The sequence below is a fragment of the Carassius gibelio genome, chromosome A25 (assembly GCF_023724105.1).
Source record: "Carassius gibelio isolate Cgi1373 ecotype wild population from Czech Republic chromosome A25, carGib1.2-hapl.c, whole genome shotgun sequence".
Lineage (NCBI taxonomy): Eukaryota > Metazoa > Chordata > Actinopteri > Cypriniformes > Cyprinidae > Carassius > Carassius gibelio.
The window spans coordinates 1,582,916-1,601,094 of NC_068395.1; the positions used below are offsets into that span (position 1 = coordinate 1,582,916).

At 37.1% G+C, this 18,179-nt stretch overlaps 2 protein-coding genes across 18 annotated transcripts in view; one reads left to right on the forward strand and one right to left on the reverse strand.

Moving 5' to 3' along the window:
* LOC127947102 (ankyrin repeat domain-containing protein 26) overlaps positions 1-6,719 on the reverse strand; it is a 36,651-nt gene extending 29,932 nt beyond the window's left edge. For 10 of the 16 annotated variants that reach the window (XM_052544060.1, XM_052544059.1, XM_052544058.1 and 7 more), the window contains exons 1-11: positions 6,371-6,691; positions 5,619-5,914; positions 3,915-4,029; positions 3,663-3,836; positions 3,356-3,462; positions 2,857-2,994; positions 2,432-2,589; positions 2,283-2,315; positions 1,083-1,119; positions 910-985; positions 742-799 (exon numbers count right to left, since the gene is read on the reverse strand). In XM_052544060.1, coding sequence (XP_052400020.1) covers positions 742-799; positions 910-985; positions 1,083-1,119; positions 2,283-2,315; positions 2,432-2,589; positions 2,857-2,994; positions 3,356-3,462; positions 3,663-3,836; positions 3,915-4,029; positions 5,619-5,815 — 1,093 coding nt within the window. In that variant the 5' untranslated portion in view covers positions 5,816-5,914; positions 6,371-6,691. Of the gene's footprint in view, positions 1-741; positions 800-909; positions 986-1,082; positions 1,120-2,282; positions 2,316-2,431; positions 2,590-2,856; positions 2,995-3,355; positions 3,463-3,662; positions 3,837-3,914; positions 4,030-5,618; positions 5,915-6,370 lie in introns of all 16 variants that reach the window. The other 6 variants (XM_052544063.1, XM_052544062.1, XM_052544054.1 and 3 more) reach the window with 3 other exon arrangements.
* Positions 6,720-6,955: 236 nt separating this feature from the next.
* Positions 6,956-17,806, forward strand: LOC127947341 (inner centromere protein). 2 transcript variants are annotated; one of them, XM_052544413.1, is made up of 21 exons: positions 6,956-7,125; positions 7,926-8,075; positions 8,205-8,312; positions 9,000-9,601; positions 9,698-9,749; positions 9,866-9,938; positions 12,025-12,160; positions 12,253-12,289; positions 12,374-12,461; positions 12,693-12,830; positions 12,943-12,960; positions 13,842-13,951; positions 14,076-14,199; positions 14,289-14,411; positions 15,062-15,261; positions 15,343-15,445; positions 15,700-15,792; positions 16,347-16,433; positions 16,526-16,618; positions 16,876-17,023; positions 17,167-17,806. In XM_052544413.1, the coding sequence occupies exons 2-21, from the start codon at positions 7,936-7,938 to the stop codon at positions 17,349-17,351; spliced, it is 2,658 nt and encodes an 885-aa protein (XP_052400373.1). In that variant the 5' UTR covers positions 6,956-7,125; positions 7,926-7,935; the 3' UTR covers positions 17,352-17,806. The 2 variants fall into 2 exon arrangements, with proteins under 2 accessions (XP_052400373.1, XP_052400374.1); XM_052544414.1 differs by lacking the exon at positions 12,943-12,960.
* Positions 17,807-18,179: the final 373 nt, after the last annotated feature.

The window sequence follows — 18,179 nt, forward strand, 5'->3', positions numbered from 1 at the left end:
CAGAGTGCGTCTTCTCAACAGCTGGACATATAGTGAATAAAAAACGTTCTGCTCTGGACCCTGAAAATGCTGATAAACTTGTTTTCCTGCCCAATAAATTTGTAATGTCCCTAGCCTTTTTGAGCGTTTCATGCCGGCCTAGTGCCGCCTAGCCTAAGTGTCGGTTACATTCAATAATAAAAAAATAAAAAAAACACACACGTGGCCTGTTCTCAAGTCCATTTAAAGTTCCATTTTTTTAACACTTGTTTGAAATGGATTGAATCATTATTTAAAATAATCTTGGAGATTTTTGAAATGCCTAAATCATAAAGCCTGCAGTGATGTTTTTCTTTTGTTATGGCAGCCGTCCCCTCTGCATATATATTTTTTAGAGAATGTTGCACCCCTGTTGCCGTTTGTTATTCTGACAGAAACTTCATGCCAATAAATAAGAAATATTGCTGACTTGTGCGTTTCCAGCGCTCTCTTTACGTTCGTCCGTTATTTGACGTTTAAAAAGGAAATGTTTTTTTTTAAATCGATTTTACATACACACACACACACACACACACACACACACACACACACACACACACACATATATATATATATATAAAAACACAGCTACCAGTGAGCACCTAATTGTCACCTAATGGGACTGCCTTGCCTTAATGGGACTTTGCTACAGGGTAAGGGTTTCAAATTACAGCACAACCACAATTTTTAGACTTCACAAAAACATTTCAATCTAAAACTTACCTTCTACTTTTTCCCTTTTCGTGGAGCTTATGAGTTTCTTCAAGTTTACTTTATGTTTCTGTAAAAAAAAAAGACATTACCTAACCTAATATTACACTATTTTGTAATCAGTATCACATGTGCTATTCAGGAATGTTGTCATGTAAACACGACAGAGCTTAGAAATACCTTTGGGCTCAAATCTAACTCATCATCATCATCATCTGATGAAGGCCAGGAATCAGCAGCACCACTTTTTGATGCCCTGCAAAAGAATACAATGTAGTGTTTGTTTGATAAACTTTTCGTTTGTAAATGCTGTTATCAACCATTCCTGTTTTGACATATTAATGACATCTCACCTGCTAATGGATTCTGTGTGAGAATTGTCCTCTGTATCTGAGGAGAGAAATAAAAGAGATTATCTGCGCTTATGACAAGATACAGCCAAACCAGAAGATTATCCACTGCTAATACAAACATTTCCTTGCAGTATAGTTACTAGAGATCTAAAGACCCATTCACAATTAGAGAGAGGATTCATTTGTGGTGAAACAATGCATTCCTATTTGGGTCAAGTATCTTAAACCAATTATATATTCTATATAGATACAGAGCAAATTGTTAAAGACTTGATTTTTTTTTCACCGTTATTTTATTTTTTTTTTTGGTGTGAGTGGATCTTATTTGATCTAGCATGTGAGCATACCACACACAAAGAAGAACAGCTCCTATGACAAGACATACCATGGTTTACCATTCAGCAACACTAAATGATTTCAAACAACTCCTATTATTATGTGTTTTACATAAAAGTTCACACAAGAATACAAAATTGCTGAAAATGTTCTCACTCTCAAGCCATAAGAAGTTCAGTATTACGTCACTTGCTCCGCAATGGATCCTCTGCAGTGAATGGGTGCCGTCAGAATGGGAGTCCAAACAGATGATAAGATCCACTCCAGTCCATCAGTTAATAATGTCTTGAAAAGCAAAACGCTGAATGTTTGTAAGAAACAAATCCATGAAGGCGTATTAACGTTAAATCCCAGCTTCTGGCTAAAATAATCCATAATCCATAATAACACCTCCTCCAGTGGAAAAGTCCATTCCATGTTGACCTCTCACATCAACTGCTATATGCATATTTTTCTCCTGATTCAGAAGTGATGACTTTTTCACCGGTGGAAGTAGAGAATGTATTTTAAAAGTGTTGATGATGGATTGGTTTCTTACAAACGCGCATCTTTTCTCTTCCTTAAACATTTACTAATGGACTGGAGGGGTGTGGATTACTGTGATGTTTTTATCAGCTGTTTGGACTCTCATTCTGAGGGCACCCATTCACTGCAGAGCATCCACTGGTGAACAAGTGATGTAAAACTACATTTCTACAGATCTGTTCTGATGAAGAAACAGACTCACCTATATCTTTGATGGCCTTAAGTTGAGTACATTTTCAGCAAATTTTCATTTTGGGTGAGCTATTCCTTTAATCTCTGAAATAGTACAGAAGAATGTGTCTAATCTACAGCACATTGATTGGCACACATTGGCAATACCTTTCCCTGCTCCTGCAGAGCTGCTTCCTGCTGCTATAACAGATGAGTGATGAGTAACAATGGGGAAACAGAACCAAATCAAAACACTGCAGTCAACCCTGACGTACACTACATTTACAGATTGAATTATGCAACACATTCAGACTCACCATCTTTATCCAGAGCTGGTCCTCCCAAAGCCAAACCAGCCCCAATACCACCAGGGCTGCCGAGAACAGACGTGGGTTTCTTTTTGCTGCCAGTGAAATGGGAAGGAGACTGAAGGGATCTTCTCTTCGTCCCATGCTCAATAATCAGATGTGAACATCTGGAACAGAACGATTATTGATGAGCTCCTACAAGCAAACGCTTTCGGTTTTCAAAACACACAACATCTGCAGTGTATTTCCTTTAATAAAACATTGCCAGTGTGAACATATCGCTATCACCATTGCAAATGTTCCTAACAATGAATTTAAACAGGAAATGGCAACACATTCTTTGCGAAACCAACATACAAACAAAGTAAGGACTTTGCATTTAAAACCCGAAGGTTGGTTTGAAACATAAGCAGGCAAAAGAAGAAAGTCCTTACGCGTGATGTCCATTCATGACGGCATAGTCATCAGAAGACCAGCCCTTATCATCTTTCACCGTGATGTCGGCGTCGTACTGAAGGAGTAAACGCACCATGCTGATTTGTCCACTGCAAGCAGCTATCATCAACGCCGACCTGGACGATGACAGACAGAATGTGAAACCGTGAAACTAAAAACACCAGAAAACATTTATGTGAACCGAAACAAAACAGAATAGAAAAAAACAGTTTTATTTCAGTTCTTTGCAAAGACATTTTTCATGTCCAAGCACTGAAATTACTAAAATATTTAAAACGGTGAACAAAAACAACTATAATTACAACATAACAATGATCAAATAAAAAATGACCTGTTTGATTATTACATTTCCTGAAAAGAAAACTGATTGGAGCACAATTTTGTAAAATGTCTTCCTAAATCCACACATACCAAGATGACTACAGACCGTTCACTTATGATTGAGCTAATCCATTAATTCAAGTGCATCTTTCTTACCGTTGCTCCTGGTTCTTGACATTGACTTCTGCTCCCTCTTTCAATAAAAGCTCGGTCATGTCTGCATGGTTTTCCATCACAGCCAGCATCAGTGGAGTGTTGCCATCCTGTCAATCAAACAAGACTGGACTGCATTAACCATCTCACCTTTCAACGCACAAGACGATCACTCTTGGTTTTTAAGTGCATCCTTATTGAAAAGATTTTAGTGTATATTATGCAATATTTCTGCAGCCACTGCATCAGCATCTTTATGGATCAGATGTGGTTAATAATGTAGTAATCTGTCAGAGCACTAAAGTGTCACCTTGTTCTGTGCGTTGATGTTGGCGGAGTGCTCCAGGAGCTGCAGAGCCACAGGGAGGGAGGGGATACGGGCGGACAGGTGCAATGCCGTGTTTCCATTGATGTCCACCAGGTTGGGGTCAGCCTCATGTTCCAGGAGCAAAGAGACGGAGCGGTCTTGTTCACACTGAACCGCCTACATGTCATGCATAACCACAAAGACATACCAGTCAGCATGTATTAACATGATTTCACAAGAACAAACAGAGTTTACCTTCATTAAGGCGGAGCGGTTCTGATTGTCACATAAGTTCAGCTTCGCTTTGCTCTCCACCAAGAACTGAACCACATCTGTGTGTCCGCAGGCACAAGCGATGTGCAGCGCAGTTCTGCGGATCCAATCACAGAGGATAAACGACAGCATTACTGTACATACAAATGATCACAAGCTACAAAGAACAGGCAATATTAATACTTTTATTCAGCACAGATGCGATAAAGTGATCAAAAAGTGGCAGTAAAATAATTTATGAGGTCACAAGAGTTCTATTTCAAATAAATGCGCTTATATTCTTCACAGAATCCTGAAAAAATGTATCAGGTTTTCCACAAAAATATGAAGCAGCACAACTGTTACATTGATAATCAGAAATGTTCCTTGAGCAGCAAATCACAGCATATTAGTATGATTTCTGGAGGATCATGTGACACTGAAGACTGGAGCTTTACATCACAGGAGTAAATTACATTTTACAACATATTCAAATATAAAACAGACATATTAAATTGTAGTGTTCCTGTAGCTCATTTGGTAGAGCATTGCATTATCAAGCGCAGGGTTGGGGGTTTGATTCCCCGGGAACACATGATAGGTAAAAGTTGATAGCCTGAATGCACTGTAAGTCGCGTTGGATAAAAGCGTCTGCTAAATGCATAAATATAATTTAATAATATTACTGTTTTTGCTGTATTTTAAATTAAATGAATGCATTGGTTGGTGAGCAGAAGAGATTACTTTCAAAAACATAAAAAAATAATACAGACCCCAACCTTTTAAACAGTAGTGTATTAAAGTTTCTTCTAGAAGAACAAGGTTAAGCAAGTCTAAGTTTTAAGATTATGCATCAACAAATGATTCTTCATGCATCATAATCTCCATGAGAAATCAAAACGGACCTATTTACTCTCTTAATAAACATTTTTAGTATTATTGTGAAGGTTATTCTAAAAAAACTGGTTAACCAATAATCAAACACCTATTTAGGCATTTATTTTCACAAACTGGTTTCAATTCTAACTGCATTCAGGTATGACACTTTTTTTTTTTTTTTTACAATCCCATCAATTCTCAAATCATTAATTTTCAAGTTGAACATGGAAAAAGTTACTTTAAAGGTGTGTTAATTCCAACTTGTTGAGCATTTTGATTTTGTAAAGAAAAAATATTTTAATGAAAAATTCATGTACATTTTAAGATATCTAGCAATGCAAAATAAAATAAAGTTATTAGTTATTCTCTTGAAGTGGAGACAATGAATCCTTTAATCCCTTAATCTGTTAACTGTCACTCACATTTTTGAACATAGACTTGAAAGTCCACGATCCAAACCTACATTTTTATCATTCATGACTGAAAACATTATGTGACATGATTTTGATGTACCATTTTCATGGTAATTCAATATTTGAATTTAAAATGTGTTTCAAAGGAGGAGTTTTGAAGTTTTCAAGTGAGATATAATTTCTGATGATATCTATGGAAATGAACATGGAAATAGTTACTTTATGGGTGTTTTATTTCCAACTTGTTGAGCATTTTGATTTTTTAAACAATTTATTTTTTTACTGAAACAAATTCATGAAAATTAAAAGATATCTAGCAAGGCTAAAAATTAATTGCAAAAAAATTCTGTACTTTCTGTAATCCATTTTGATGTGTGCACAATAAACAAAGCAGTCGCAGTGCATCAACCATTACCTGTTCTCCTTATCCAGCTGGTTTAAGTCATTCTTTTTGGCCAGCTGTCTGATTTTGGCCACATCTCCGCTGAACGCAGCCTTGTGGATCTTGGCGAGGTCTTTCTCCTTCAAATCGTAGCTGGCCGACAACACGCTCCCCGTCTCTGAGGGACTGCGGGAGCCCTTCTTTTTCTTGAAGTTGAAGATTTTCTTCATGATGTGTGAAGGCACATCTCCATCAGCAGACTGTCGTTCACCTGAGCTTCAGGTCCTGATCGCCCTGCATATGTCTGATCCATCTGCTAAAAATACATCCTGTAAAGAGGATTAGAGGTAATTATTAATGAAATAAGCACACTTCTGTTTGATCATGAATGATACTCATTCAAATTACAATACTGCACAGATTTTTATTTCAAAGGGTAGATACTATGGTATAGTGGTAGTATCAGCAGGTAATATCATAGTATTTTACTTACTCATATAGCATGGTGTTTTCGATGTACTCCAATATACTTTAAAAACACTATGACAAATCGTTGGTTTCATTTTGAATAGGCTATAAACTAGGTAACTTTACAAGTATTATATTATAATCGAATGTGTTAAACATAATATCTATTAACACAGTTGTTTAAATAAATAAATAAACAAGTAAAACATTGATATTGGTCAAGAGAAGCTAACGTTAATCACCTCAGAGTGGTTAGATCGTTTAATCTGCTAGTCAATGATAGTCAAACAAACAACCTGACGAGCTCGCACACTCACCTACATTGTCGTTTCGGTGTGGGGTCTCTGGTGTTTATATTTTAGACGAAAAATAATACACGAAAAGATTAGAAATGATGCTCGTTATCGACTAAGACGAATCGGAGGATGAGCCGTTTACGACGCTAGCAGCAAGCTAGCGGCTTCTGTTACTATGGTAACAGCGCGAAGCTCGTGTTTAATCATAATGATTAATTTTAAAATGTTGTACTAGGTACAAACTTCTGGGAAATTTTAAGAAGTGGCAAAATGATCTGGTTTTGTGTTTAATAAAATGAACGAGATTTATATAAACAAAACGGAACTCGTTATGTTTTGCTGTGTTTTCAGACGGAATGTGCACGTCACGATGGAGGCGGGGACTTTAATGCACTCTTCCTGCGAACCTTCGGTTTGAATCAATGACAGACATGCGTATCATCCAATGAGAGCACAGCTCGTCCTTGCCTAACTGTTCTTCATTGTGATTGGCCGAGCTTGTCGTGACAGACAGCCGTGTTGTTCATTAGCACACACGGATTCTTTGATCCCACCCAGAATCGGGCGGTTCGTAGCGTATTATTCGTCAGAGCAGAATTTTAAACTATTTAAACCGTTTTGAGCGGGTGGCTGAAAAACAAGAGACAGAGGAGCCGAAGACAGAAAGTAGCTTCTAATGATAAATTAACATCTAATGTTTATAAACAAAATAGAAGCAAGGATCATAACTTTGGATCATCAAGTCTTTGTTTTTGCAGTGCTATCGTTCATAAGAGGTAGATGCCGTTTAAAATGTTTTATTTCGCTGTTTAAATGAGCTAAGTTAGGTTGGTTATGGATTCTTAATGAGGTCAGAAATAATTTTACGTTTTAGGTATTCGCATGCTATTTTGTGTAATTTTAAGATATTCTTACGTCACAAATGCAACAACCGAAATATGATAGATTTGTTTTATTATATAGAATCATGTCATCTGCTGCTGTGTTCGGATTGAGTTTGGAATAAAGATTAAATTTTATAAAAATATATTTTTTAAATGTTTACGTTTTGTTATTTTGAACAAAGAAAAGCGAGAGAGAGAGAGAGAGAGAGAGAGAGAAAATCAGATAATGATTTAACTCTTGAAAGTGTTAACTTAATCCTAAATGATAAGGATGCAGTAATCTATAAATCAGTGGAACGATTTTTCAATGTTTTGAGAAAAAAAACACCGTCTAATAAATGCTCAAATTCTTTGTTGTAACATTCGACAGATGTCAAATAAACGGGTTTCCATGCTACATCTGGATCCAAACGAAATGCATGTGAATATTAATGAGTCTTTAGCTCTTTGTTGTCAAGTTCACCACGGAAAAGCAAACTCATGTTTTTCAATTTTCCCTGAAGCACAAAGTAAACAAGTGTTTTTTTTTTTTCAAAATGACAACTTGACAAAATTACCCAGTGGAGTTATAATGTAAAGTCAGTTTGAGATCAGTTGCATGCATATGTTTTTTAAACCCCAAAATGCTACTCTTTACACTTGCTTTATTAGTCATGTTTGCCAAACCAAGACATTTCCTTCTGTGTTTCCAGGGTTGCCAACATGAGTTCCTTGCCGGAAGCCACACGCTCCCTTATGGAGGTTTTTAATGGAAAGCTGCAGGATTTTACCAAAGAAATAGACAATGTCCACATGGTGTGGCTGGAGGAAATCCAGCAGGAAGCCTATCGCATGTTTTCCAGGTGAGAGACCCTGTAAATATGTTGTACACTTGTGTCAGGCCCCAAATTTATTTATTGGCGTGTCACTTTGTGTGTATTTGTGAGAATCATTATTAGAAATGTTCATAAAAAAGATGTTTTGTTGTACAGTGACTTCAGCACTGAGCCAGAACTCATGCCAAAGACTCCATCACAGAAAAAGACAAACCGCCGGAAACAGGTGTCGATGGAGCTCAATGAGTCTCGCAGCAAAAGACGGTGAGGTTTTGCCATTGCCTTTATTTATTTGCATGGTACAGAAACATTTTTATAGGCTTACAGCAACAGATTTTTGATATTGTTCAAATTAAGTCGTTTATTTTTTACAATCTAGGTGGTTTTTGACAGGTCTTCTATGTTCATGAATGCATTAATTGAATATTCATTTAATTAATATTAATTTATAATTGTGCATTCCTGTAGCCATAGAAGAAAAACACAAGAAATAGATATGCATCAAACTTTTTTAACAGAAAACTGCTTGTGATCTTACAGATTCTCTGCTATATTTAGCAGCCTTTGTGAGTAGATAAAAATATCACAAGTCAAGATTTTATTTGGATTAATTGTGCAGCCCTACATTCCTGTAGATCAAACCCCAGCAACGCCAAGGTCATGGGATTATATTCATAGGAAATGCAAGAGCTGGTCAAATGTTTACTTTGAATGTCATGAAAGTCATTTGCATTAAAGCATTTGCAAAATGCATAACTTAAATAAAACAAAAACAATCTTAGTACGAAGTTTTTCATGTTTTAAAATATGAGTCTTTGCAAAGCTCGTAAAACTCCAGCACTATCAAAAAAAAACATTATTCTGTTTGACTTTTCTTTAATATACATGAACTCAAATTGGCAGGTTTTTTCCTATAGTGATGTAGTTTATGATGTCATTGTCTCTCTGTAGTTTCTCCAAGGGGAAACGCAGCAACCTGCGTCGTTCCTCGGTCCAGATGACTCTGAACAGCATCTCTGAGCTTGTTTCGTCACACGTGCAGAACGACGGCTCTGAGAGCCTGATGGAGGAACCTGCTCGTCGCACGCGCCGCAACAAAACCACCGCCCCAGCTGAAACCCAACCTGTCAAGCGCAGCACCCGAAACAAAGGCGGTGCCAAAGCCAAGGAGGTGGAAGAAGTGACCGATAACATTCCAGAAGTGAAAGAAGCCGTTGAGGTGCAGGATTCAGACTCCAGTCAGCATCAGATCCTGGTGTCCGAAGCCATGGTGAGGATTCCCTCCTCGGAGCGTCTGAGTGCGGATTCACTGCTGAACGCCGGTGTGTCTCCGGGACGGTCTGCTAATAAAATCCCCATCGCTGCCTCAGAGTTGCAGACGACATCTCACGAATCGACTCGGACGTCAGTTCGGCGCTCGTTGGTGGTGCGCCGTTCTCTGGTCGGCCTCAGGCATAGCATGACCCAGGAAGCTGTTCGCAGGGCGTCCCGACGCTCTTTCCTGAAGAAGAAAGCCAGACTGGGAAACTCGACCTGCAGCAGCTCCGTCAGCGGTGAGACTAAGCTAAACTATTGTCTCTTTATCATTTGTGCTGTTTAAAATTTCTCTAACTTTATGATGACATCTTTGTCCTCTTTGCTCTATCCAGGGGACATTTGTATGGATGATGGAACTGAGGAAATGGAGAACAAAGAAGAACCGTGAGTGCTTTTGCTTTTTGTTTTAGTTGTTGAATCGTTTCTTTTGGGATTCAAACCCACAACCTTTCAGTTACCAGTTGAGATATTTTAAACACCCTTTAATTGCTCCGTTTTAGGAATGATGCACCGCAAATGGTGACCGAATCAGCCACTGAAACCAAACCTGAACCAGAAATCGTCCAAACTGAGGTGAGAACCAGTTTCTGCTCTGGTTTCAATTTACCTTAGCTAATAAGAGAGACACGAGACAGATTTAAGACCCATTTACACAAAGGACAATAACTACAAAGTTCTCTAAATCGTTCAAAATGTAAGCTGTATATAGCCTCAGCTATAATGATGATGTTACAGAGGAAAAATATAATTGATGATTAAAAAAAAAAAAACATTTTGAAGCTGTGAACAATACAGACATTTTACAGCAATTCACTCAACCTCAAAGAGTTTGACCATTTAAAGCAGCTGAAGAGAAGACTGCAGCACACTCTTAATAAATATCCTCATATAGAGAACTGAACAAATGTATTTGGCCGTAAGTATTTTCATCATCAAAAATGGTTTTAAACCGGTTATTTCTATCTTTTGCTGTAGTGTCAATAGAAAATATCAGTTTACTTTCCAAACATTACTTTTGCCATTAATTGTTGTAATCCAGTGAGATTTTTGTATGCACAAGGATCTCACATTTGTAGGTATCTAGTCTTTGCTGAGGATCTGTCTCTGTGGCTCTGCATTTGACATTGAGAGCATAGGTAGTAATATAGATATACATTTTAAGATGGAAAAATGTGGTATTACAAATGCCAGAAACATGACTTTCAATGGAAAGGTTGATGTCAAATAACACACCTAGGTTCCTAACTGATGACGAAGACTTGACAGTAGCCGTCAATTGTTAGACCGTGTTCTAGATTATTAAATTCAGATGATTTTGGTCTGATAATTAAAACTTTTTTTTTTTTTATCAATTCAAACAAGTTTTACGGACTAAATTTTTAGTGAACCAGTTTATTTTTTATTTAATCAGCTATGAATAAGAAATGTATAGCTGAGTGAGTATCATCAGCATAACAGTGGGAGCTAATTGCATGTTTCCTGATGATATCTCCCAAGGGTAACATGTAAAGCGTCATGTAAAAGTAACGGTCTCAGTACTGAGCTTTGATACTTGAGATCGGTGTAATTAACTCTCCAGGATCAATTCTTTTCATTTTTTTATTTATTTATTTTTAAATGAGGTTTAATAACAGCCAGTTTGAAGGTTTTTGGTACATTTCCTAATGACAATGATGAATTAATGATATTCAGAAGAGGATCTATAGCCCCTTTCACACTGCTATAGGAACTACCAGTGACGTAAGTGTATGTTGATTGGACGAATGCATGTGGGAAAATGCTGGTAACTGCCATTTTTAAAAAGTCGGATAAATGCACAACAATTTATTTTTCACAGAGCAGTTTACAGTAGGCAACAAAAAAGAAAATGGCGATAAATGGACAATCGCAGAATTTGTGCTCTTTTCTCATACTCGATCGTATGTAGAAATGCAAGTTGCAGTAGTAGATTTTGTTGTAGTCCTATGGTTTATTGCATACATTTTATAACATACATTTCTACGTCTACAGTCTCACGAAAGCCAGTATATCAATAAAAAACACAACTCTGTTAATGGTATCCTCCATCCTTTTGTTGTTTACGTTGCTGAATTCTGTGCTTAAATGACGTTGCTGTCCGCCGCCTTACGTCACCTATTAGTTCTAGTTTGTTAGTGCGAATGCAACCAGGAAAATCGAGAAAGAAACTAAAAGTAAGCAAATCTAGCCATTTTTAAGGATCTTCTTTTATGTAAAAGTACTTTCCTTCCATGTAATACAAAATACCTCTAGTTTTGTTTTCTTCCAGCTGCGCTCCATTTTAAGCGCTTAGGGGTGCATTACAAAAATCTCCCTGGAATATTACAATTAATGGCAAAATTAATGTTTGGAAATGTAAAATTATATTTCCTACTGACACACTTCAGGAAAAGATGGAACTAACTTGACTGCATTTCTCAAAAGCATCTCTAGATAAGTTGATTGTAAAGACCATTGGAAGCAATGGCTCTATGATCTACATGGTGCTTTTGGGAAATGCATCTTAAAAACAATTATTTTGTTGGTTAAAATAGTAATGGCATTAGACTTGTGCAAAGTGCTAAATTTAACTTTATAGCTCTTAATGTGAACAATTGCATGGTGCAATTTTAAAATAACTGATGACTGCGTGATTTCAAAGGATCCTGAACCCGAGAAGACTGAAGTGAAGGAACCCAAGGTAAACGAAGACCAAGTTCCAGAAGAGATTGCTGAATCTCCCAGCACCACTGAGAACTATCGCTTCACGCGATCCATGGCTCGTACTTCAGAAACCGGTGCATGTCTAACATATCTGCTGATATTATATACCAAACGTATTCTGGGGCTGACAAGTAAGATTTAAATTATTTATGTTATCCTGTTATAGATGACAGTGGAGGGTCAAAATCCAAAGGAGATGGCCGGTGAGCACACAGTTAAATTAGTTTTCCTCATTATAGTTAATGGTTAACATTTGTTTTTTACTAGTCTTTGTGCTTTTCTGTCAGGCCTACACGTTTAGGCTTAAAGCGTCTCGCAGCACAGGAAATCAACACACCCAAGAAGAAACAATCTCCTCCAAAGAAGTGCCTTACGGTATGAGCATCTCTGACCACAGTAATGCTGCCCATCCACCAAAATGAATCCATTATGAAGCCAAAACAGTCTTTTGAGAAATGCTTTCCTCAGAAGTCCACATTACAATTGTCTGTGGTTTTCTGCATTCGTAAAAAAAAATGTTAAATGATTTGTGGCTAGCTTCTTGAGGATTGGACTAACAAGTCTTCAATCAGACCAGTCAATGTATTGTGTGTCCATTTGTTGTAGAGTGTGGCTCCACACATGCGCTCGTTCATGCACACTGTGCAGAAGAACCAGATGCTGATGATGACGCCTGGCTCTCTGGGACGCAGCAACATCATGAAGTCCTTCATCAAACAATCTGCCACCAAAACTGACGTCAAGGTGAGCAGGGATATTTTTGTGTTTCTGAGTAGTCTAATACACTGTGTTGCACCTGCTAGAAATGAAGAAGTTGTTTTAGTAGGTAATTGTACTTCCTGTCTTTCCCTCTCAGTTGGGCTCTGGATCTGTGGTGAGTATAACCCAGTGAATCAGAGTCGGTCAAAACTATTTATTTCTGTTTGACTGTTCCTGCATTATGAGAGGTCATTGTTTGTTGGTTACTTAACACTACCGTTCAAACGTTTATGGGTTGGTAATATTTTTATGGTTTTTATTGGTTATTCAGCAAGTTTGCATTAAATTGGTCATAAATTGAGCTGTTTTTTTATCATTATTATTAATTAAAAAGAACATTCCTCCATTTGCACAACAATTAAGAAGCTCAACATGTTTTCAACATTGATAATAATCAGAAATGTTTCTTGAGCAGTAAATCTGCATATTATACTGATTTCTGAAGATCATGTGACACTGAAGACTGGAGGAATGATGCTGGAAATACAGCTGTGCATCACAGGAATTTCATTTTTAAATATTCAAATAAAAAAAACGGTTATTTTAAATGGTATTATTTTACAGTATTACAGTTTTTACTGGATTTATTAAATGCAGCCTTGGTGAGTAGAAGAGGAAATGGAGAACAAAGAAGTATTACTGGTCCCAAACCTTTAAACGGTAGTGAAACACTTTTAATGGGCACTTTGTCTCTAAACCGAAATGGATCTGCCACTGTACCATTCAGACTTTGTCCGATTAACCTTATCACTCATGTGGTGTATGGATGTGTGTCTTTGTGCATTGGGAAGTTCACATACACCCCTTTTTGTATCCGAGATATCCATCTGTATTTTTTAATCACTGCTTTTCACATAAAGCAAAAGAACCTGTCCTCATGTGTTTAACTCAAGCTTTCATCATCATCGTTTAAAACCTGAGTCACTCACTTAATTGCTCCAAGGTTTATGTTTGTTTGTTTTTATGATTACTCTAAAATTGTCACTTTTCCTCAAGGAGCGAGAACGGCAGAAGTGGGACGCCTTGAACAAGAAAATAGAACAAGAGAACGAACGAAAGAAGAAGATCGAGGAGGAGAGACGAATGAAACAGGAAGAAATTAAAAGGTGGGAAGTTTCTTATATGCATTAGCCTTTGATCGATTTGGGACTATTCAATAAAGCTGAAATATTGATCTAGTTTCAGTGTGAATGCAAATCAGGACTCAAAAGTGAATTCTGTCCGCTTTAGGAAGCGGGACGAGCGTTTGAAACGGGTTGTTGAGGCTCGAGTGAAAGGTGAAAAGGAGAAGGAGCAAGAAAAGAAAAAGAAGATTGAAGAAAAGATGGCACAGCTGGAGAAGAAAAATGACATGGTACTGAAAAAAAACCCTTAGTAACTTTTATAGTGTTAAGTGCAGTGTTACGTTTTTCATTAACTCTATTGTTTCTCTCTCTCTCTCAGCTGCGTGTTGAGCGTTTGGCTGAGGAGAAAGCCAAGAGGAAGGTGGCCACTAAACGACAGGAAGACCTGGAGCTGCGCAAAAAACAGGAAGAGGCAGCCAGACAAAAGAAACTTCAGCAAGTTGTAAGTCAACCTGAACAATGAAAGTGGAGAGTCCAAGTTGAAAGAAATTCTGTGTAGGTCATGGATGACCAACAAATAATGAATTTATGCATTTAGCAGACGCTTTTATCCGACTTACAGTGCATTCAGGCTATCAACTTTTACCTATCATGTGTTCCCGGGGAATCGAACCCCCAACCCTGCGCTTGATAACGCAATACTCTACCACTTGAGCTACAGGAACACTAGAAAGTTATACTTTCTAGAATGAAAGTGTGCTTATTTTTGCAACAACTTTTCAGTCCAATAGAAAGTAATATAGAAACTGATATGATAGATGTATTTTATCTATAGATTTACGTTTTAGAAAACATTTCTCATGCTTTTTTTTTTTGTTTTTTTTTTAACTGTAATATTATGAAATATTACATTTTAAAATTGATAATTTGAAATAAAAATCTAGAAATGTTTTTATTGGCACCTTGTATCAATTTAATGCATTCATGAATAAAAGCGATTTATATATATATATATATATATATATATATATATATATATATATACACACCAAACTTGTATAATTAATTGATTTTTATTATTTGTTGCTAATTGTAGTTCATGTACTTAAACTTAACCGTTTTAATTGTTTACTTTCTTGTCTTTTTCTTCAGGAGGAAGAGGAGCAGCGACACCAGGAGATGCTGGCCAAACGCAAGGCTGAAGAGGAGCGAGAGAAGGCTCGTAAACTGGCCGAGGCCACACGCGCTCTGGAACTGAAGAAAGAACAAGAGCGGGAGAAAGAGAGGGAGCGTGAACGAGAGCGGGAAAGGGAACGCGAGCGAGAGCGAGAAAGACAGGCTGCAGCTGAGAAGTTGGTGTTAATTTTCTGTGCATGTTTAAAATGATACAAGGACATTTAAAGATACTAAATATGCATGTTTGTGTCTTGCAGAGAAAGACTAGAGCGAGAGAAGGCTATCGCTCTTCAGAAGGAACTGGAGAAAGCCGCCAAAGAGAAAGAGAGGAGGGAGCTGGAGGAGGAGAAGAGGAAGATGGTGAGAATTCTGTTGTTTGTTATCCAAATGACGGTTGATTGGTGCTTTTCCTATTTCTGTTATGTGGCATGTCATTGGTCTAAAATCAAGCTCCTTGTTACTATATATTAAACGTGATGCCTTCTGCTGTACTGCACTAATTTTTATTCATTTATTTATTAAGGACAGATTATCTACAATTATGTAAGGTGTAGTACCTGACACTTGTGTTACATAACCATCACAAAATCCTGTCAAATGTGTTCCTTTAACAGGAAGAGCAGAGAAAGGCTGAAGAGGAGAGAGAAGCTGAACGGAGACGTGCTGCTGCAGCCTGTGCCCCGGCGCTCCCTACAGCTACAGCACAGGTGAAGTCCGTTTGTTCGGGTTTTAACTATTATGTACTCTTATAGTATTTTGTAATTTTTAATTAGCTGTGTGTGTGTGTGTGTGTGTGTGTGTGTGTGTGTGTGTGACCCTTGAGTGTCAATTTTTCGAATTTGAGGTGTATGCATCATCTGAAAGCTGAATAAATGATCTCTCCATTGATGTGTGGTTTGTTAGGAAGACAATATTTGGCTGAGACGCAACTAATTGAAAATCTGGAATCTGAAGGTGCAAAAAAAAAAAAAAAACATCTGTAAAGTTGTTCAAATTAATTCTTAGCAATGCGTATTACTAATCAAACAATTAAGTTTTGATATTTTTTTTTATAAAATATCCTCATGGAACATGATTTTCACTTAATATCCTAATGATTTTTGACGTAAATAAAAATCATTAATTCTGCCCCATACTATGTATTGTTGGCTATTGCTATAAATATACCCCAGAGACTTCAGACTACTTTTGTGCTCCAGGGTCACACACACACAACCAATATATATATGTGTGTGTAATAAATTATTATTATTATTAACAGGTCTCTGCCACAAAAACGCATGCAGCTAATGTGCTCAACACAACTGTAACTAAGAGTTCGGCTCTAAACACGACTGTAGACATTGAGGTAAAGACCTTTTGGTTTCCCAGATCTTTCCATTCTGTTCATTAGTGTTGTACTAAATGTGAAGTACTAAAGCTCTTGTTCCACCTCCGTAGAGCTCTCTTCTGAAAACTCCAGTAGGGAAAGGAGCAGCTCACAATAAGACCGTAGATCACGGAGCTGGACTAAACGTGACCGTGGACATTGAGGTGAGGTCACAGCAGTGGTTGTTTGTCTTTTCCCCCATGCTGAAGTATGGAAAATGTTGGATAAAATTACCAAAGCACAAAATAGTTCCCAGTAAATGAAATCAATGCAGTCTTAAATTTCCACTTGGATATTTTTTCCTTGTAATATAATCCACTGACGACGACAACTTCTAAATTAGTTTTTCTGTTTGCTTAGAAACACAAAAACCAATCTCAGCTGGTTTCTGACCCCTTCTCGTTTTATGTTTATTTCCCAGCAATCTCCACAGTCATACCAGATCACCCCTAAAGGCCAGAAAGTGACTGTTTTAGTGAATCCTGAAGATTACGGGATGGACCAGAACAGTGATGACTCCACAGATGATGAATCCGCGCCCAGGAAACCCATCCCATCCTGGGCTGAGGGTATGACACTTCTTGGCAACTACTGGAAATGTGTTTTTATAGTTTGGATATAGCATTGTAACGTTTAGCATGAACTATCAGCTCATATTTATTCTGTAGTGTCTACACCATTGCTACTCTATAATGATGTGTGTTTTGTACAGGTATGCAGTTGCAGCAAGCCATCATGAAGCACTATTACAATCCACTGGATCTCAATTCATATTTCGGAGAACCTGAACCGCCCAAACTGGAGGCGATCTTCAGGCGGACCAAGCCTCGCTTCTTTAAACGCACTAGTTCTGCTGTATGGCATTCTCCACCACGTTTGGGAAATCTGGGCAATTAATAAGCAGATGTACTTTTTTGTGTGTTTTTCCTACTTTTATTCTGTCGTATTTTTTATGTTGTTGTCTTTTATTCTCTAAGCACACTGTAATAAAGCCTTTTAAAAATATATATATATGTAAGTAGGTTAGATTTTTGGGGGAAAGAGCAGAATGTGTAATTTAGATTACATAAAAGAAGATGGGTTTGATGGCAGTTTTCTGACACTGAGGGCAGATTGAGATGGGCTTGGTTTAATTAACCTCCCCATTATTCTTTTTTTTTTTTTTAATGGGACTACTTTGTCACCCATGTATTTAAATATAGCATCACATGTAATAAATTTGAACGTGTACACATGAGCTGCTACCAATGTGATGATGTAGAAAATATGGGTATGGCGTTTGCATACAAAATTCACTTCATGGAGCGTGTCAGAAATACTCTGGACTGTTAATAAAAGGTGTCATTTCTAAATGTGTGTTCAATTACTTTTAGTAGTTCATTATGGATGTCTAAATTTCTTTGACATAAACGTACATTTAATTCATAGCATTTTAATATTTTCAATAACAATGGAAATTAACAGCCAATTTGCCATTTTAAGATTGACTGTTAGCCTGCATTATAAAATCTACTTTTAAGTATTTTCTCAAATATTGAACTGATTTTTGTAATTTAATGTAACATTATAGAAAGGAGTGAGACAGACAATCATTAAGAAAATCACGAAACAAATATAATATTTGTAATTTAACTATCATTTTATAGACATTGGTTCAGATCTTCACATTTGCTCAAACTGGAGTATAAAACTTAAATTAGGCGTATTTTTAATTAGTGATTATAA